The sequence below is a fragment of the Megascapheus bottae genome, chromosome 15 (assembly GCF_031878675.1).
Source record: "Megascapheus bottae isolate mThoBot1 chromosome 15, mThoBot2.hap1, whole genome shotgun sequence".
Lineage (NCBI taxonomy): Eukaryota > Metazoa > Chordata > Mammalia > Rodentia > Geomyidae > Megascapheus > Megascapheus bottae.
The window spans coordinates 45,980,353-46,002,571 of NC_143523.1; the positions used below are offsets into that span (position 1 = coordinate 45,980,353).

General features: G+C 45.5%; 1 protein-coding gene across 19 annotated transcripts in view; it reads right to left on the reverse strand.

Annotated features, from left to right (window-relative positions):
• The window catches only part of Camk2g (calcium/calmodulin dependent protein kinase II gamma), a 62,124-nt gene that overhangs the window by 37,434 nt on the left and 2,471 nt on the right, over positions 1-22,219 (reverse strand). For all 19 annotated transcript variants that reach the window (XM_090346578.1, XM_090346588.1, XM_090346597.1 and 16 more), the window contains exons 3-5: positions 10,073-10,132; positions 1,337-1,391; positions 476-541 (exon numbers count right to left, since the gene is read on the reverse strand). In XM_090346578.1, the coding sequence (XP_090202704.1) occupies positions 476-541; positions 1,337-1,391; positions 10,073-10,132 (181 nt within the window). The remainder of the gene's footprint in view (positions 1-475; positions 542-1,336; positions 1,392-10,072; positions 10,133-22,219) is intronic.

Sequence of the window (22,219 nt, forward strand, 5' to 3'; positions counted from 1 at the left end):
GGAGAACAGTCCCTAGCTAGCAGAGTTCATGTTGTGGCTGGTGATCCTAGTCAAGGGACAAGGTGACAAAAGGCTAAAAGCTCCCCAAAAGGTTCCCCAGTTCCCACTCCTTCAGGACAGAAATGATGCTTTCTCCACCTCTGTTCACCCCAGGACTTCAACTCAGTGCCTGGAATATAGTAGGATTTGTCAAGAGACATATAGGAATCCTTGGGCATGAAAGTACATAATAGTACAAAGGAAATATATAATTTGGGTAGGAGACTTGAAATAGGCTTGGAAAGAAATTGATCTGAGGATGCTGAATTTTTTAACCTGTGATATTGTCCACAGAATACAGCTCAGCACTACAGAATCTTGTTCAGACAATGGGTCTGCTGATCTTCCTCAAAGACTACTTCGATAGACATGATGCTGGCCTCACACTATAATCCTAAACCAGAACTGCACTAGAACCATGAAGTCTTCATCTCACCTGGCATCTGCTTCACTGTAGTATTCTCTGGCCACGATGTCTTCAAACAGCTCTCCACCAGTAACACTGCAACCAACAGCAAAAGTAATCAGAGGAAGCAAGGGTCCTGTGGCCAATCCCAGCATTCAACAGTCCAACAGAGTCACACTGCAAAACACTGTTTTAAAGAGAAATCCCAAGTGCGCTTCGTCTGAGAGCCTAGAACATGCTCAATCTGTCAGTGACATAGGGCTTCACTTTGGAGTACATGCATGGGATCACCCTTGTTTCCATGCCCTACAGATTAGCTAATGATCGAGTAATTATGAGATGGAAGAAAATATCCAACCTTCCCTAAAAGTCATAGTTTTGTTTGAGACTAATATGAACAATAACCCTTAGCTGTCCAAGAAGAATGGACCCACTACTAACACTGAAGAATAACAAGACCAAGGACACAGAAACCCAACCCTGACAATAGTAGATGAAAGTTTCTAGTAGATAAAGACATACTAGTTAGATGTTAAAAAACAACCAAAGTGGAAGAGAGACGAAGTGGAGTTCAGTTTACAACTAATAAAACTACCTTCAATTTCTTAGAATTTTTAAGGTCATGCAAAGAGCTGTGTATTATTTCTCCACAAGGACAACACACTACAAATCAAGAAAAAAGCATATATACAAGTTTAGCTGCAGAACAGAAACGTGAATGTAATGGCATCCTGGGAGTGGAGCTCTGAGGAGAAAGCGAGTAAGCAATGAGACCCTCGAGAAGCTTTGGGCTGGCAACCATTTCCAGAGGAAGTTCAGCTTTTACTCAAACCTTCACCTTGAGCCAGCTGGAGGAAAATGTCCCCCAGACCCTCAGAAAGTGGCACTTACAGGTCAAACACGAGGTAGTGAAACCCTTCTTCAGAAATACTGTCATGGAGGCGCACTGCAAGAGAGGAGATGGGACAGAGATTAACAGATAGAAAACTCGGAAATCCTATTCTCCTTAGCAACCCCACCCCAGCTCCATCCTGTCAGCTTCATCAGGCATGCTCCTGAAGCCACCACAGACAATATACCTGACACCCTCCCCCCAACCCCTGCCCTGCAGCCACATACGTAGCCATAGCAAGAGACTAGCACTCAGATTCCATCTCCAACTCAGGCAAGAAATAGAAGCTTCATGTCTAAGATGCAAATCAAAAGGGATTAATCCTAGAGGGATTAATCCTAGAGAAAGTGGTTCTGGGACACAACACACTGCAGTGTAACAGGCTAAGTCTAAGAAATATCCAGCAATGCTGAAGGCAGGGTATGAGAATGACAACCTAGGAACGCCCAGGGCCTGACAAGCATGTGAGGAGGATGAACAGAAGTGGAAAAAGGTAAAAGGGGGAGCCTAGGAGAGGAAGGGATGAGGGGCAGGATAGTAGATGGTGAGCCCAAGAGGCCACACACACATTCATGCAATGATGACAATAGCTGATTGTCAAACACTTACTATGCGTCAGGCCTTATGTTAGGTTCTTGGCATACATCTCACATTCTGTAAACATTTATTGAGCACTGCTATCTGCCAGACCCGAGGTGATGGCATTTAGGAGGAACAAGGAGATACCCTGCCTTTAAGGAGTTTATTATACTGCTATGATGAATGAGATTCCCATTTTACAGAAGAGGACAGTGGCGGCTCAGAGATTTAAAATAAAATCTCTTGCCAAAAGAGTTACAAAGTGCTAGGTCAAGAAAAGAATTCAGGCTTCTCTAACTCCAAAGGCTGTTCTGCTCCCCTGCATCCTATGAGAAAGGATGAGCAGCTCACACACTAGGTAGCAGGCAACAAAGCCCAGGAGGAATTGCTCACAAATGTACCTATGACAGCATCACAGATGGGTCCAGGATGGCAGAGCCTAGAGAAGGCTATAGGGCAATTCACCAAGTGCAAGGAAAGGTTGGCAAGCAGAATTCCTTCCCAATTCTTCCTCCCAAGCTCTTGGGCAAAAGATCAACCTAATGTCTTCTGAGGTCTCCTCTTCAAACCATTTCTGGGTTAAATGCCAATCCCAGAACATCATCGTAATGCAAACACAACTTATTTTGGCTGCCTGTCCCAGGGTCCCTGTCCCTCCTAACTGAACTGCCCTAATGGGGAACCTCTATTCCAAAGGGCTCCCCTCTGTTTGACCTTTGCTTCAGTCCTCAGAGTTACAGGAGCATCTCCGGAGCACTTCAGGAATGGTCTGACACCAAACCAACTGGTAAAGAACTCAGATACAAAGAAATCACAGTATCTCTTCCTTTGCTCTTCCCTGGTCCCATTCCCAGTGCCAGGGCATCTCCTAAGAACTAAGGTAGGTATTTCCCTATATCCCTGCCACCTCGCAGCAGCAAGATCAGCCATGATATGGTGGCCACAAGCCAATGAACCACCACAGCCGCGTTGTTCTCACTTGACAAACTTTGAGAGGACTGTCGGGACTGGATTCAGGGCCTAAGGATATCATATTGTCTACCTGATTGGATCCTGTCTGGTTCTTCAATCCTCCTCAGCCTACAAATGACAGGGAGGGCTATTAGGATAGAAGGAAAAAGCTATATTCCCACTACCTCCCCATCCCTGATTGGATCCTGCCTACTCAGCCTACAAATGACAGAGGGGGCTTTTAGGATAGAAGGAAAATGCCAGATTCCCGCTATCTTCCCACCCCTCCTAAGTTGGCATGTTCAATGAGCTCCCCAAAGCCCTGCTACCTCCCTCTTCACTATCTTCTCTGGTCTCAGGGGGTGCCTCATGCTGAGTCCTGCTGTGGCTGCTCCCTTACTTCCAAAAGGACTTTCCATTTAATTAAAAATTTGCTATAAAAAAAGCATTAAAGTGTGTAATACAAATAATCCTCTAGAAATTGGCTGTCCCAGAAGCTGGACCAGTTTCCAGCTTCATTAGGGAGCTGACTAACAGTGTCAGGATGGTGAGCCGACAGGATAGCAGGAAGCTGCTAACAGCTACTCCCAGGGGAGTCCAGGTGCCCCACCTTGCCAGGGTTGGCCTTGAGCCTTACCTCACATTGACATCCCTTTCACTAGGTTTACCCCAGCAGCACTGCAGACTTAAGAATGGGGCCAGAGGCTCAGGCACCCAGGCCTCTGCCCAGACATGGAGTCATTGGCGCTTGCCCTTCTTCAGGAAGGCCACACACAGAGCCCAGGTGGGAGAGGATTAGAAGAGCAGAACAGTCAGACTAATCCTTCCCAAGCCACCCAGCCGTGGATGCCTCTGACATATACCCAAAGCAAGGAGCCCAACATGCCAAGACAAGGGGGAAGGGGCATTGAATAAGGATGCTAGCTTTTTTCATTTTAATTTATAAATTTACAGGACACTAAGGACAAGAAGAGAAAACTGACTGTGTCTTCTAAGTATCAATTAGTAGATTCTTGATGACAATTACCAAAGTTGTAATTACTAAAGCTTATTCGAACTGTTACAATATGCCAGGCATTGCACCACATGCATTATTTTATTGGACACTGTTACTTAAGCTGCTCCAGTGTGGAGTCCATAGATACAGGTGCCCGTGGCTCACAATTGTGATCTCAGCTACTAAGACCCGGAAGAGCACTGTTCAAGGCTAAACTGGGCAGAAAAGTCTACAAGATCCAATTTTTAACTAATCAGCAAAAGGCTAGGCTGGAGGCAGGGCTTCCGGGTAGAACATCAGCTATGAGCAAGCAAGCTGAGCAAGCCTAAGACCCCTGACCCCAAGCCCCAGTGCCCCAGCTACCTGGAGCACTCAAATGCACGAAACACCATCTCAATGGGAAAAGAATGTACCTGTCACCCCAGCTCTGAAAAAATAGCCTAAAATAGAATTGCAATTCAGATGTGCACATAGGTAAGAAATAAGACCCTCTCTCAAAGACAAATAAAAAAAAAAAAACAGTGCACAAAGGGGCTGAAACTTAGCAGCAGATTGCCAGCCCAGCAAATGTAAGGCCCTGAGTTCAAACCCCAGAACCACCAAAGAGAAACATACAACAAACAAACAAAAACAGCCCAACTTCTACTAAGCCACATATCTGGGACTTGAAGAGAAACTGATATCAAGATCCTTCTATCACACAATAACTAGGGAATGATTATATTTATCCATTTAAGAAAACGGGGTTCATCCAGAGTGGCTTACCAGTGTCCATTAGGGCAGCTACACTGGAGTGGGGTGTTTATATAGCTGTAAAGAGGTGGAGTTTGGCTCTGTCACCAAGAAGCTTCTAGGAGTGAAGGTAGTATTGAAGACAGGCTTTACGCAGCAATTGCACAAATATGTGACTAAGCACAACTATATGCCACAAGCTATACAATAGAAGTAAAGGGTGCTACAGATGTGTGCAATAAAATAAGGTGATCCCCCCTCCACCCCGACCCACTCAGCCCACTCCACAATAATGACAAGGCAAGGAAGCCTGGACAAGACTATAGAAAAGAAAATCTAGGGCCAGGAGTTTGGCCTACTGGTAGAGTGCTTGCCTAGCATGCATGAAGACCGGAGTTCAACTCCTTGGTACCACATACATAGAAAAAAGCTAGAAGTGGTGCTGTGGCTCAAGTGGTACAGCACTAACTTTGAGGAAAGCCCAACGACAGTGTTCAAGCCCTGTGTTCAGCTGCCAGGACTGGCAGAAAGAAAGAAAGAAAGAAAGAAAGAAAGAAAGAAAGAAAGAAAGAAAGAAAGAAAGAAAGAAAGAAAGAAAGAAAGAAAGAAAGAAGAATGAAAGGAAGGAAGAATGAAAGGAAGGAAGGAAGGAAGGAAGGAAAATCTAGGGAAAGAGATAAATTACTGAACTTCAGAAATAAACCTAACTACTACTCTTTTTAAATCACTGGGAAAAGGACAGGCTAAAAACACCTCAATACCTTTTCTTGATATTTCACACCTTCAAAGACTGAGAAGCCCACAATACAAATGTTGTGGCTATTTCCAGTTCTTCAAAATCCACTCAACAGTGCTGGAAGCATAGCTCAAGTGGTAAAGTACTTGTCCAACACGTGTGAGACCCTAGGTTAAAGCCACAGTAACCCACAACAACAACAAAACATACCCAATGAGGCTGCCCTTTAACAGATCTTTTTTTTAAAAACAAACAAACAAAACAAACCCTAGCTACTTAGGAAGCTGAGAACTGAGGATCAAGGTTCAAAGCTAGCCTGGATACAAAAGACTTTGAAGCTCCTATCTCCAATTAATCACTAGAAAATGGGAAGTGGAGCAGTGGCTCCAGGGGTAGGGCAGTAGCCTTGAGCTGAAGAGCTCAGGGACAGTGCCTAGGCCCAGAGTTCAAGCCCTATGACTCACCAAAACACACACACACACACACACACACACACACACACACACACACACACACATACACACACAAAGTGTCCCTGATAAAAACTGTAGCAGTAGGAAAGAGGCCTGCTGCCACAGGAGCTTATTGAGGGGGACTGGCTTAACCCTCAAGGACCAGCAGTAGCAGAACTCATCACCTACAGGCAAGGGCATAGAGATGGCTTGGTCATGACTGTTTCATTTCTCTTAGCAATTGGCTTTGGCCACATTTACTGTTAGCTGAATGGGCGCTAGGCCCAAGGTAGATAGCAGTCTGTCTTGAATAATTTATTAATTGAGTTTAGGTTGGAGGTCTAGAGTTAAGACTCTCCATTTTCATTTCCTAGACTCCTTTATTTGCTAAACCCTCACAGCTCCATAAAGAGACCCAAGTGACAACAGAGTCAGGCACACATGGGTTAAGTCACTTGCTAAAGGTCACAATTTTTAACTAGGAAATCCTAAATCCAACCCTGGTGAGCATAACCACAAAGCCACAAACCTGGATTCTCCAGGTACCAACCAAACTAGTGGCATTAGCATCACCTGAAGATTGTGAGTCATGAGGAATCTCAGCCCTTCCCCCAGACCTACTGAATCAGGATTTGTGTTTTGACACTATCCTAGTCGGATTCATCAGCACATAGAAGTTCGAGAAGTGCTGCTTTAAACCACAACGCTAGACTGTGATCGAAACTTCTAGGGCAGCTCAGCATGGAGGAAGACAGAGTCTATTCATTAGAAGAATTTAGAGCAGAGAGCAAGCAGATCACAGGTAGAAAGTACTCCATTCAGACTTCAGACTACCAGCTCTACACAGCTCCTCCACTCCACTCCTCACCACTGGCCACTATCCCAGGGGTGTTAGACTTCAGTGTGCCTTACACCTAACAGACTGTTAGTTTGTTTTTAATTAAAATTATTTCTTTACAACAGTTTTGGGTTTGCAGCAAAATTGTACAGAAGATATGGAGAGTTTCCATAGACCCCCACCCCATACATGCATAACCTTCCCCACTATCAACAGTCCATAACACAGTGGTATACCTTTTATAAACAATAAACCTACATTGACACATCATTACCCAAAGTCCAGAGTTTACATTAGGATTTGCTCTTCCAACAGGATCTTAATTCTGCGCAAAATAGATACTAGAGGTAGAACTAGGGGTGCCTTGTATCTTGTACCAAATATCCCTTCTGAATTCAAGAGGCTCCAGGTCTGACAACGGCCTGACACTGATGATCTGCTCTCTGCTCTTAGCTTCCTCAACTGCAAACCACTCTGGGGCTAGTCTGCCTGTCTCCCTTTGGGATAGTTAAAAAGGCCAGAGCCAAAAGGGCCATAGCTCTGAAGGACACAGCCATGGAGAGGGAGAAGAATATCAAATTAGTAACACAAAACCTCATCCATGGCAACTCCTGCGCCCTGGACCCCACAGCCTGGCCACAGCTTCAAGAGTCTTAATTTCCACCAGAAGCCAACTAGTGCTCCCAGAGCACAATCCTGACTTACCCACCCCTCTGCCTGCTCTTGACTGTAGAATTAGTCCACAAATCAAGTTTGCTCAGTACCTGGGAGCAGTGATGAAACAGAAACACAGCTCCAATGCTGACAAACTGATTGTGCCAGGTATGCAGGTATGTTTTTCTTTTTTCTTGTTCTTTCTTTTCTTTTTCTTTTTTTGCCAGTTGTGGGGCTTGAACTCAGGGCCTGAACACTGTCCTTGGGCGTTCTCAAAGTTAGAGTTCTACCACTGGAGCCACAGCACCACTTCCAGCTTCTTCTATATATGTGGTACCAAGGAATTGAACTTGGGTCTTCGTGCTTGGCAAGCACTCTACCACTAGGCCAAACTCCTGGCTACCATGTCTGTTTTCTTTCTTTTTTTTTTTTTGGTGGATCATGGGGCTTGAACTTGGCCTGGGCACTGTCCCTGAGCTCTTCAGCTCAGGGCTACCACCCTACCCTTGAGCCAAGCCCACTTCTCATTTTCTAGAGGTTAACTAGAGATAAGTCTCAGGTCGTTTTGTGCCCTGGCTGGCTTTGAACCTTGATCGTCAGATCTCAGCCTCCTGCGTAGCTAGGACTACAAGTGTGAGCTACTATACCTGGCTTATGTCTGTTTTTCTAGAGCTTGCTGCCTACCTAACAGCACAAGGACCTGTCTGTAGTCTGAGCTGGAGGAAAGTGGGAAAAGGAAAGGCCTCGCAAACTGAGTAAATCTAAGAGGTCACAAAGTATATGCTTAGCTCTAGAAACACATAAAGAAGGTTAAGCTTCTTTCTGCTGGCATTTCACTTTCGTCCTTCACGTTCAGTTCCCTATTATGATTATTATACTCTGCCCCTTCTGAGGTCAGCCTTCCTCATGTCACATGTGATACAGAGGTGGGGCAACCTCTATTATCAACCCCCTGCTCTATCCTTTTGATCTCCCTAGGAGGACCACTCATCACTGTTGTATGAGTTGGCTACAAGAGGCACAAAGGAAAGGAAATTATTGTCCTTGGACTTGAGACCTGGGACTGGAACACCAAAATGCTTCTAAGCCGGTGTGCAGTTTTAGAGCCAAACCATCTGGTTCAAAAAACGGAGAAACAGAATTAAAAAAAATTTTTTTTTGGCAGAATCAAAGTTTAAACTCAAGGGCTCATGCTCAGTAGACTTGCTTGCTCATTTAGAGTTCTACTACTGCAGCTATGTCTCCAGCTCAAATTTTTACTGGTTAATTGGGGATGTAGTCTCAGACTTTTCTGCCTGATCTAGCTTTGAACCTCGATACTATGGGTCTCAGCCTCCTTAATAGACAGGGTTATAGACCTACATGAGCATCCAGCTCTGAAATCTCATTTTAAAATACTAGCAAATAATAAAAAAATATTTTTAGACTACTGTGCCAGCCAAACAAAATATGTCTGAATTTATAACTACTGTTCTAGGTGTTTCTCTCTGCTGGGCTTCTCCTGCCTAAGGTAGGTTCTTAGGTGAAGGTCTAACCTCACCACCAGGAATTCTAGCAGCTTTAACACCAGGACTTACAAACTGAAAGGTGCTGGCTCCATGGAACACACTGAACCGTGTGGAGCCAAGCACTGGCTATGCCAATTTGCTTCGGGTGTAATCCAAGCTGCTGATTGCGATCTATAAAGCCCTGCATGGTTGGAGTTCTGGTTACCTCGGCATTACTCCCCTCCCTGTGGACTGGAGTACGACCTTAGTTCTTTCTCTTAAGAACTCACACTGAGCCTTCTGAGATCTGGGGAGCTAGAGCCTGGGAAGCTCTGGGGCTGCATCAAGCTTTAGCAAGTTGCCTCATAGTCCTTGGCCACCAACTGAGCAGAACAGTCAGCCTCCAGGGCACTGTGGGAGCCCTGATATTTAGGCCATGCCTGAGGAGCACAGAACACGTGTTGTCTTTTGTGATGACTCAGGGCTTTCAGGAAAACCTAGGAGATGGTCCCTGCTCTGCCTCAAGTCAACACTGGGGGTTCTGCTCAAACACTGAAGCCAGCCCAGTTTCTGTCCCTTCTACAAGGAGCACCAAATCAGGGCCAACACTTTTGGCAGACTATTTCAACTGAACAATGTAAAACTGAGCCAGAGTGGGTTGTGGCAGGCAAACCTTCTCAAGCTTTAGAACAACTAACAATGTGCTCTTGTCCCCCCACCCCCCACCCCCCCAGTCAGGATGGGAGCGGAAAGAAATCCTCTCATTTTTTTTCTCCTTCCCTATCCAAGCAGCTCCTGCCACCCCTTCCCCAGAGAAGCCAGGCAGGCAGGCAGGAAGGCAGCTTGCTTTCCTGGCTCTGGAGAGTACAAACAGGAGCGCCATGGAAACCCCCAGAGTGTTCAGGACACCGCAACAGGGACAAAACTCTTTCAGGTCTAAAAACAAAATCCTGAGCTTTTCCTGAAGACTATGGATGGCCCCTGGTGAGGGATGCTGGCAGGCTAGATGCCCGGAACCTCACACACTGAGGGTCCTGGCTGTCAGCCTGAAGATGGAAAGAGAAAGGGGAAGGAGGGAGTCTGAATCCTATTCAAATGCCTCACATCCCTGCCCTGACAGTACTGCAGCAATGGGGCTATTCAAGTTTGTAAATAAGGAAATCCTACAACACTGCAACATAGCTACTATGCTGCAACACAAGACCTGTGGACTGAGGTAACTTGACATATAAAAGCAGCTGATTTTTGTTGTCCCTGGCTTCCACAAAATAACCACTGTGCATAATAAAATAACTATGAGGGCACTTACCAATGTTTGGATGTTTAAGAAGTCGGCATATTCGGGCCTCACGTTCTAATTTCTGGTGATCTAAAAGCAAACAGAAGAAACAAAAAGTCATCAACTATCCATTTTATCTGTGATCACATTGGTATTCTTTCAATTCTTAAGCACAGACTATGCATTTTGGGTAATTTTTGCTAAAGTAATATAGTAAATCACTGGAATTCTGGAGACAGTTACTATGAACACCTTTCCCTCATGAAGAAATGACTTCAGAGGACAAACACGCTGAGTCAGTAAGTGGTAGCCCCAAATTCAAATCCATGACTTCGGCTCAAACTCTGGTGCTCTATCTTCTATATCAGTGCTTTCATTGAAAAGGTTTTTTCCTGTGTGTGTGTGCATGTATGTGTGCATGTATATGCTTGCACTGGTACTGGGGCTCGAAAAACAAAGGACTAGAACACTGTCCCGTAGCTTTTCACTCAATGCTGACAATCTACCTCTTAAGTCACACCTACATTTCCAATTTTTTGCTGGTTAACTGAAGATAAGAGTCTCTTTAGATCTCAACCTTCGGAGTAGAGTTAGGAGTGTGAGTCACTGGCACCTGGCTGAACACCTCTTTATTTTGGGGGGGGGGGGGTATGGGGCTTGAACTCTGGGCCTGGGCACTGTCCCTGAGCTCTTCAGCTTAAGGCTATTGCCTTACCCCTGGAGCCTCAGCTCCTCTTCCCCTTTTCTAGAGGTTAACTGGAGATAAGAGTCTCTCATTCTTTAGTGCCAGGCTGACTTTGAATGAGATCCTGAGATCTCAGCAGTCTCCTGAGTAGCTAGGATTATAGGTGTTAGCCACCTCACCCAGTTTCCTCTATTTTTTTTTTTTTGCCAGTCCTGGGCCTTGAACTCAGGCTCTAGGCACTGTCCTTAGGCTTTCTCAAGGCTAGAACTCCACCACTTGAGCCACTACACCGTTTTGTCTATGTATGTGGTACCGAGGAATCAAACCCGGGTCCTCATGCATGCTAGGTGAGCACTCTACCAGTAGGCTAAACTCCTGGCCGCACCCCCACTTCCTCTTTCTTATTAGAAGCACTAATATAACAGACTCCCCCACTAATCGAGGGGGATACGTTCCAAGACCCCCAGCACATACTTGAAACTCCAGATAATATCTAGCCTACAGAGAAGCATTATGATACTGTGAATCAATCACTTTGACAGCCAAGAAGGCTACTAAGTGACTAATGGGCAGGAAGGTAGCTCATACAACAGGATACATTAGACAAAGCAAGGGGTTCATATCTTGGGTGGGATGAAGCAGGAGGTCTAGGAATTTCATCATACTACTTAGATGGCATACAATTTAAAACTTTAGTAGCTTATTGTTTCTCATTTCTAGACTTTTCCTGAAGTTTGGACTGTCACTGACCAAAGGTAACTGAAACTCTGGGAAGCAAAATTGAGGGTAAGGGATTAACGTGATGGCTAAATTATATTGCACTTAGAATATGAACAGGCATTATGCTAGGAGTTTTGCATCTATTCTCTTACACAGTCCTCATAGCAACCCTAATATGTAAGATGCTGACAATGAAGATCTTAATGATCAAGATAATGATAGTTTGAAATACTAATAACAGCTAACATCTACTGATGACTCACTTCTACATCACACAGCCACTGTCTCTGTGAGTTTGGCACTACCATGACATCCATTTTATAGAAAGAGAACCCAGGATACAAATCCTGCTTCTCCCTAGCAGCCTCCTAGTCTTCTTCACACTCAGGCCTTAGGATTACTGTTTTTGAGAAATGACTAGAAACGGAAGAGTTCACATCCAAGTGAGCTGCAGAGGTCAATTCCTTCCACAGAAAGGCAGAGCTCTAGGAATTAAGAGAGAACGCAGCTCAGGGAGAGGAAAGACCAGAAGTCTCCCCAATCTGCCTTTCTAACTCTACCTGCTGGGATCCTGCCAAAGTCACATCTTCTTAAAAGTTTTTCTTGCTTCTCCTTTGTCCCTGGCCTGCTTCCCTCCCCCGCCCCCGCACAAGCTTTGCCCATTGTATATCACAACATCTATCTTTCAGTCACAAGTCCTTCCAGGGTGGAGAATTTCTAAGTTAGTACTTCCTAGAGTTCTTTCCATCAACAGGGGCTCAGTAAAGTGCTTAACGAGAGCCACAGCAGCAGTAAGAACTACTACTTACTAAGCATTTACAAGTCAGGCAGAAGGCAAGGATTACTGTAATTTATTCTTACAGAAGCTCTGTGAAGTCTGTAAAGAAGAGATGTGATTAGCCATATTACTCTACAAATAAGGAAAACAAAGCTTAACCTGCCCAAGGTAACATAGATAGGAAGTGGATGAAGATATTTAGGACCTGGTACTCTTTCTCTAGCACTATGCCATGATGTCCAAATTAAGGAAAGTGAGAATGAAGTCTCTAGGTTTAGGAGAACAAGAGTCTAGTTGCAACCCAACTCCCCAGGATAAGTGAATTCTGTCTCTCTTGGTAGGGTTTTCTTTCCACCCTGCCTCCACCCAAAACATCAAAGAATTTCTCTAAAAAATCTCCTGTGATTCATGCAGTGTTCCTATAAGGTAAGAGCTATAATTGCTCCATTTTACAGATGATAAAACATTTTTGGCGAGTCAACTTGCCAAAGGTTCAATAGCAAGAAAGGGACAGACCTGGAATTCCAACCTTGACCTGTCTGTCAGTCTGAGATGGTGTAAGGATTATACAATACAAGGAATCAACATTTATGGTTTCACTAACTTTCCCTAGCTCTGTCCCAAACATTTCCTTTAGCAATAGCACTGCTCTGTGGAAGGAGGTGAGAACAGGCAGAGATTAGTTCCTGTTGCCCAGCTAATCCATCCCAGCTGCCCAAAGATCTGGGTCAGACTTCTCTTCCCTTTCTTAGGTTCAGCCTGACCACTGACCAGAATGGAGCTAGGAGAACTCTAGGTAACTCTCAATTCTCCATAAGCTGAGGCATAAAGCTTGGTGGCAGAAGAGAAGGAGTTTGTTTCATCCAGGTCTTCCTATATGTCAGGGAAACCTGACTTCCCTCCCAGTCGTGGACTTGATAAGGAAAAACCAAGCTAGCTAGCCCCTCAAGCCATAGATCCATCTCTAATCACACAGATCCTTGTCTCTGACCACTCATCTCACCACTCTTGACCTACAACTCCTAGACTCGGTTGCCAGGCAGGTGTGGGAGAACAGCATCTAGCAATGCGGAGGTGGCAGCTGAGGGAAGGCCCAGAAGATTAATGTTTATCTCCTCTCTTAAGTCTCTTATTGGCTAATGGTTACAGCTCTACAACAGCAGTAGCACTAAAAATAAGGAAGGGTGCTTTGGCTTTACCCATGACTCAGAATGGAGAAGACACATAGATTCTGCTCCCAGATACTTGAAGAAGCTACTCAGGATCTAGAAGGTTCATGTCAGCCTCTTAGTTCAAGACCAATTTTAAGCAGTCAAGTCCTATAGTCTAAGTGACACACCTTCTCTTAACTCCAGGATTGAGGCTTGGTCCACACTCTGATTCTAAGCCACAGAATGCAGCAATTAACATATCGGCTTTGGGGTCAGACAGCCCTGGATTGAGTCTAGAACTGTCACCTCTTGCAAGTTATTAAACACACCTAAATCTTGTTCATGCTTTCATAAAACTATTTATTGATATCAACCACGTGACAGGCATTGTTCTACACACTGGAAAACAGCAGTGAACAAAATAGTCACAAATCCTTGCCACATAGAGCTTACATTCCAGAGAAGGGGAAATAGTAAGAAACTCAATAGCATGTTAGAGATATCATGACAAGCACTACTCAGTACAATAAAGCAGAGAAAGGAGAAAGTATTAGTTAAAAAATAAAATGGTCAGGGGCAGCCTCAGCAAGGAGGTGTCATTTGATTAGGACCCCAAGAAGGCAAATGAGCAGCCCAAGTGTATCTTGGGAAAGAGTTTCCTACTTTTAAACAAAGACAGAAACTCCTGAGATTTAAATGAGCTAATGTGGGTAGGATATTCAGCATAGCGGCAGCTCTACATAGCATCCTGAATACAGTAAAATCCTTCCCAAGGGACCAATGATATAATAAGGACAAAGCCTCCTAGGTTGGACAGACATGAGGCCAGCTATCAGATACAATGAGAGAACAGGACCCACTCTCCCCTCTGCTTGGGCAAACATGTAGTCTGAAACACACTAACTAAGCCCTCTGATCTGCTCCTGGACATTCCTTTGAAGTCCTCTGTGGCCATTCTGGGGTGAGGCCTGGCCATGCTTTTAGCCTAAAAGCCAGCAACAGGGCCTCCTCAGAGAAAGGACTGCCTCAGAATACTACTACCCATGGGTCCCTCCTCTTCCTTGGCCTCCTTGGCAGTGGCGCCTTGCCATTCTGAAACTCTCTGCTCGATGAGCCATATGGTTTCTGCCTACCACACACTTTTTGCCATACACTACATTGCCCAGCCATCACTTCAGCGTTCCAACTTTGTGTCCTGTCTTTTTGTCCCAAACCTCTTGTTCTTTGTAATCAGGACAGGTGTGATCAGAAAGAGGATGCACACCAGCAGAAACAAGTAGTAATTTTTGTGTGTGTATGCGACAGAATTGGGTTTTGAACTCAAGGTCTCATCGTTCTACCACTTGAGCTATTCCACCACTTGAGCCACACTCAAACCCCTTTTTGCTTCATTGTTTTTTCAAGTAAGGTCTCATGTTTGCTCCAGATGGAAATCCTCTTACTTATGCCCTCCCCTATAGCTGAGGGTTCGGATGCTCACTATCATACCAGGCTTGTTGATTGAGAAGGGCCATCTTACTTACATTGTCTGCCTGGCCTTGAACCATAATCTGCCTGGTCTCTATCTCCAAAGAAACTGAGATTACAGTCTTGAACCACCACACCTGTCTATGAGTAATACTCTGTAAAGTATCTTTCAAAGTGCAAGGACATCCTAGCTAAACATAGCATCCCAACCCCCAAAAGCAACAAGGCCATTGATGTGACTTGGTCTGTGCTGTTGGGGATGAAACCTGCCTTGGCAGTCCAAGGTGATAACATAATAGCCAAAAAGCAGTCTCTCTCCAAAGACACCACTTTTACAGTGACTACTAGGGAGCAGTTTAACCTTCCCAAATTGAATCTCCTCCCACCCACCTTTCTATGAGTCTCCTCCCTGCCCCTTCCCACAGCCCAGCCCCCTCTTCCTGTTTGACAACAGCCACTTCCCGCTTAGCACAGGGCCACTTCCTGCCTGCTACTGTGCTACTGCCATGGAGACCCACCCTGCTGGCCTTCAACCCAGCTCCAACCACAGCTCTCTGAAAGATTTTCAGCCTCAAGAGCAGAGGTAGCAACAGGAGCAGAAAACAGAAGCAGCCTTAAGTGGGACCTGATCCAACACTCCAGGCCCTGCTTCTAGGCCCTTCCCCCAATAGCTCATCCAGGGCAGGGCCAGGCCCTGGGAAATAAGAAACACTAGAAACCTTGCCTCTTCCACCTTCTGCCATAGTGCTACAAGGCTAGTCCAGGATACTGATTTTACAAGTAGTACTACAGAGTGACTAGATACAATAAGGAAAGCAGAAAAGAGGAAGCAGATATAATAAGACAATAGCAGCAGTGTACAGAAAAGAGGCACGTAAAGCCTTACAGCCACCTCACCTATCCAGCCCCAAGGGAGAAGCCTACTGCAAATGCCATGTCCCCTTCCTCTCCTCGAAATGGGGGCTTAGGGATAAGTGGCCACTCATTCTCTATGGCCTTACTGGGGACCTACTCCCTGGTTTAGTGACATTTCTCTAAAACCACAATGTCAACATTGGCCTCAAATAAGAATTCCGCTGCTACCTAAACATACAAGGGGCAAGAAACGTACCATTACCCTCTGGCTATGAGGGCCCTCCTTGAATTCTAATCTCAGACACTCTCCTTTTCAAAGGTATCTTGCAGATCTTTGCCACTGATTCCAACATAAATCCTAAGAAGCTTTCAGAAGGGCCGGGAGCATGGCCTAGTGGCAGCATGCTCGCCTAGCATGCATGAAGCCTTGGGTTCGATTCCAACGGAACCACATACACAGAAAAAGCCAGAAGTGGTACTGTGGCTCAAGTGGCAGAGTACTAGCGTAGAGCAAAAAGTGTCCAAGGACAGTGCCCAAGCCCTAGGACTGGCAAAACAAAACAACATTAAAAAAAAAAAAAAAAACCAAACCCAGATGCTTCCAGCGGCCCCATGAACTTCAGAAACTTGATATGGGGTGGCTTCATTTTACTATCCACATGAGTACCTCTACCTCCTTCCCAAACAGCAGAAGCCCCATCTGGCCTCCTTGGGCATCACTTAGAGAAACAGAAACAAGGGCAGCACAGGGATTTGGTGTCATAATCTACCTTCCCTAACTACTTATAAACAGCCTGGGGCCCTGGGCACTGACCAGTAGGAAGCTGAAGCCACAATCTCATTGACTGCCCCCTGACACTGACATGATAACCTTTCCTCTTTGAATCTCACCAAAAGGTACAAAGATTCTTCAAGTAAAAGTGAAGCATGATTACCACATAAGGGAGGAACCCATGGCTTCAAATCCCTTCACATACATACATTTGGGGAGTAGCCTATGAACACAAGGGTACAGGGCCTGAAATATGCTCATGTGAATCACCAAGGCTCTAACTCTTTTTTTGTTGTTGTTTTTATTAAAGAATTTACTAACATTGATTTTTACATCATATTTCAAATGACATGTATAACAAACCAAGGCTGTAACTCTTAACATGGTACACTCTCTCTCCTCACAATCCTAACTCAAGCAGTTCCAACCAGGCAACACAAGACTAGAACCCATTGTGTCCTTTGGATTCCAAGATAAGAGAAGTTCTACCTAAGGTGGGAAAGCAAGAGGCACCAAGACAGGTCCTACAATTCAAGCTCTAAACCAGCTTGGACAAAGAAAATCCCCATGGGGTCACTAGCAAGCCCCAAGAAGGCAAGACTGCCCAGTAGACACCATGTCCACTTTCAAGGACCAGCACAGGGTCACTTGCGGAGGTCTACATGCCCCCAGCAGGGCTCAGGGTGCCTGCAGTCTTTGCCCACTGTTTTGGTGACATTTCCTTCATGGTAACCAGCCCCAAGTAAAACATCCCAGGAAGCAGCCCCTATAAATAGCTCCTCCCAGGGCAGCAGCAAGGGGGGAGGGGAAAGAAAGGGAAGAGAAAAGCGGGGAGCAGATGGGACCCTGCTGCTGCTGATATAGCCAGGAAGTAGAGGTGGTGTTGGGGAGGAGTGTCTAGAAATGTCCCCACTATAGAGTCCAAAAATGTGGGTACAGATGAATGGAGCCTCTGCTAGCAATAACAGAGGTTTGCTCCACTGGACTTAATGCTGTGGGGGTTAGATGGAGAGGTATGGGGTGGCACACTAGCATGTTTCAAAGGAAGCAGCCTTCAGGGGTGTGAAGACCATGATGCCTGAAGATGCTGGGGTCTGAGCACCAGCCACACTCACAGCTACACCTAAAGCTCAAAACCAAATCCCAAACAAATCTTTTATGCCTTAATTTCCCCAATGGTCCTGAGAAAGATCTTTGTAGCCACGGGAAGGTGACAAAGTGCCTCTTCAGAGAGGCACTCAAGAGGTGCAAAGTGCCCATCTTTTCCTGTCACCACCCTTTTGGCACCCATGGGATCAGGCACTTGTCCACTCACCAAAGCTGGTCAGAGAGCAGTAAGCAAAGAGATGGGGCAGGAGCTGGTCACACCCCTTCTTCTCTTGCCCTGTCTCCAGCCTCAGCAGAGAATGGGATCAGCCACTCACCTCTAGGGTTTCAGCACAGCTTCTGACAAGGGTATGATGACAAGGGACAAGAGCAACAGTAGGAGGAAAAGCAGGGGCCTTTCCTATGGGATGAGGCCACCTTTCAACCCCCATCCCCACTCCTGAAGTAGTACCACCACACCCTTTTGGGAATGTGGGTGGGAGGGCAGAGTGACTGACCAGGGTGGTATGACTAAATCCCTTTGCTTCATCATGGATGAAGCTGGCCCAGGAAAAGCCTTGGCACACAGGAGGGAGCCCGGCCTGCTCCCCCATCCATTACAGAAGTCAGAGGAGTTTAATCACTTATATTCAGGATGTCGTTTCTGTTACCAGAAACTGGCCTGTTTTATCCTCTAGAGAAAAACATGAGTTTGCACACAACCTCCTTAAATGCTTCCTAGACTCCCAATGTTCCAGTACAGCACAGAGCCTCTTCCTGCTCCCCTCCTTCCATGGCCGCCTCACCCTCCCTTCCCTTCCCCGCATTCTACCCAGATCCTTAACAGGAAAGTCTCACTTGGAGATACCACAGGGGACACAAATGTCATGGGGGCTACTCAGGCCAACACCAAGGGGGTGGGGACTTTCAGCTGGCACCATTTAAGGGGGATCCCATTTCAGTCCCCAGGGCCAGCTGGATCCAGAAAGGGACAGCCTTTACCCTTCTGGTGGCCAACATGCCACAACACCAGCCACTCAGCCTGTCACAGACTCAGACCCAGACTAACATCCCAATCTGGGGACCCAGAATGAGACCCCCTAAGCACAGAACTGCTCATGTACACCACTGGCCACATATACCAGCAGAGATACCTCTGGAGGAAGCTCAGTAAAGGTGTCTCTGGTGAATTCCAGGAGTGTGGCAAAAGCAAATATCACTGCTGTTGCTCCTGATTTCAGATGGCATTTCCTAAAGAGTGGCTCATGGACTGCGTACATGAAATATGCTGAAGAATATGTTAAAAATGCAGATTCTAGGGCTCCACCCCAGGCTTCCTGAAGCAGAATCTCAGCTAGTACCCAGGAAGCTACATTTTTAACTAGTACTTTAAGCCTAGGGCATATTAAAAGTGAAAGTCAATGCTTAAAGAAGTCCCAATAATGGTTCCTATAAGATCAGTAACAATAAGGAGGAAGAAATCATAAGCAACACTGCCTTTTATCTCAAGCACAGGTCTTTATCCTCATCTGTCCTCTCTCCTCTAGCAGCCTGGTTCCCTGGATCAGAAAGAGGGAACCCACGCCAGTACCAGGTTACAAGGCTCCAGCAACTTGACTCTGAGTTTCCCAGGAGCCAAAGCCAAAATGAGACCATGACTGGTTTTGCAGTCAGTCCTCTCAATCCATTCATTTAACATGTATATGCTCAGTATATCTCATGCACTTTGCTAGGGCCTACCAAAAAAAAAAAAAAAAAAAAGAAAAAAAAGAAATAGATACAGTCCCTTGTATCACCTTCCAGGTCTTCACAAAAAAGAAGGCTTTTCTTACACATAACATCAATAAGCCATTTCTTCACATGGGATATACAGATTAAACAAATAAATATAGCAGGTGCTGTAACAGATTTCATAACACTGTTTCTGGTAGCATCTCTCAGTAAGGCCAAGGGCATTACTCCAGTATCCATCTTAGCAAAAGGAACTGTAATACAGGAAAAAAAAAATAGTCCAAATGAAGAGGTTTCTTATGATACTAATTGTTCCAAGGATAAATCCTAAGCTATGTAGAAGACAGAAAGGACCATTTGCCCTTCAACTCTAGTGACGTGGGGAAAATGTTTCGGATATAAGCAAAGAGAACAGGATATAAAATGTTATGTTCCACGAGGTGAAAATCTGTATGCATATGAATAAAGATAAGAATGGAATATGAAGATTTAAAAATAAAAAAAGACATAAGGGCTCAGGCTCCTTGGTGAAGGGGGGGGATGCTCTTAAATCTTAAAATAACGACTTATCATTGCCATCACCTGGCCCACTAGTGCCTTCATCAAAGCCTATTTTAAATGCCTCCTTCAGCCTAGCACAGCTAAGCTCAGAAAGCTGGGCTTCTGTAAGAGCCCAATTCCACACCTATTGCTATACTGAAGCAAATGAAATGATGTGATGTGACTTTCAGCAACATAGACAAGTCCACAGACAGAAACAGTGCTCAGAGCACACCGAACACCTTCTTGAACACTCGACCTAGCAATCCAAGCTACCAGGCCAGTATAAGACTCAGGGCCACAATGATAAGATATGACAATCCACAAGGTTTCCTGTCCAGATCTGAACCCTTCTCCTCCTTCCACTCCTCCCCCAGCAAAAAAATCTAAACAATCTCTCCCCAGGACTCTTGGCCACCTCACCATGGATGTCAAGGAGAAGCAGCTCTATACCCTTTCTTTTCCTTTCAGGTGTCAGTAAAGTCACAAGCAAGAAAGTGAGCCAGCAGGGAATTGCAGTTACACAGCCAGCCCCTTTAGACCATCATAGTTGAACCTGGTGGGCTCACCAATTTCCCAGACACAGAAATCTAACACCTACAGAGCTCTAGACAGACAGACCGTGGTGAGTGAAACCCAGGCTCAGCCACTGTGCCTTTATAAAATATACAGAGTAAACTGAGAGGCTGCAGGGAAGCCACAGTTCACTCCCTGGCCCCATGGGTACCAGCCTAATTGGGACCTTGACCCAACCCTTTCCAGTTCACATCCCCCATGCCTGTGACTAAAGCTGAGCGTACCCATTGCTCCCTCCATCTCCACGACAACCCTCCCACTCCCCCACCTCCTAGCAATATGGCCCCTACACATTTCTGACCCTCTTCTTGGCACCTGAGCCCATCCAGAGGACAAGTCTCTGTCCCAAAGTGAACCTGGTACACAAGCCATACAACAGAGCTCCAGTCTTGGCATATTCAACTCTCAAGAGGGGGAGAAGCTGTCGGAAGCATATGATTTTATAGAAGAATCCTGTTCTCAAGTCGGGGAAAAAAAAAATCAGAGACATTAAACCTCATCCAATTTGGAGCAAGGAAAGATACCAAAACACCAGTTTGGAAAGACAGGGCAAGGTAGGAAGGAGACAAGGAAAGGAAAGGACACTATTACACAGGTTAAAGAAGTTCAGGTAGGTAGAAAAGGAAGAGGAGGTAAAGGCTCATGCAGGTAGCTCCATAAAGTCACCATGCCAGCCATCTTCACACCTCTGCTTTCTGGATCCTAGCTCTCTTTCCCTCCCTTACCCCTGGGTCAGAGGACCCAGAGATAAGGAGAGTAAAGCACTGCATCATCTATTGGAGATAGCAGACACTGTACACATTTCTAGTGCACCGGCCTATGTTGTGTGGGCACAGGACAGTATTCATTCTTTTTCTTTTTTTTTTTTTTTTTGCCAGTCCTGGGCTTGAGCTTAGGGCCTGAGCACTGTCCTTGGATTTTCTCAAAGCTAGAGCTCTACCACTTGAGCCTCAGCACCACTTCAGGCTTTTTCTATATATGTGGTACCAAGGAATCGAACCCGGGTCTTCGTGCATGCTAGGCAAGCACTTTAACCACTAGGCCAAACTCCCGGCCCCCAGTATTTATTCTTTTTTTTTTCCAATTTTTTTTTTGCATTTTTTATTGTAATTAGTAAAAGGGTTACATGATATTTGCCAGATAGAAGGTGCATTAATTCACATACACTGATACCCTTTCACATGTCTTGGTACCCATTACCCTCCCCTCCACATCCCCCCAGTATTCATTCTTAACCCATTGTCACGCCTGTACCATGCATTCTTAGCCAGAGAATGTCTACCAAAGAATCCAGCCACTGCTGTCCCTATACCCGACCCAAAGGAGGAGGACATATGGCCAGCTACATATCTCTATAGCAACCATCGCCTTGGACTTAAGGTACCCAGAGAGAAGGAAAATAAACAAGCCAACTTTACAGGCAGTGTACATGAAGACTAAGAGACAGAGGCCTGTGTTGAATACAGTAGAACAAGTGCTGCTGATAGGGATGAGGAGAGACTCCTAAGCCAGAGGGCAGACACAGCCCTGGGAAATAGGTCCCAGAACAGCTGCCAACACAGCAAGAAGCCCACTGTCACCTCTGTGGAATTTTATAGCTTCTGAATACTTAGGACATCTATTACATCTCTTGCCCCCAGAGATGTCTGGCGTCATATTGGCGAAAGCCCTCATCTTCCCTGGGGCATCTGCCCTGGCTCCTGATATATTTAGAGTATTCTATTGCCTAGCCTTAATTCCTTTCTCTAAGTCCCTGGGCTGTACCCTACAGCTCTCTAGGACCTGACCTCTGTACTAACCAGTCCTCTTCAATGAG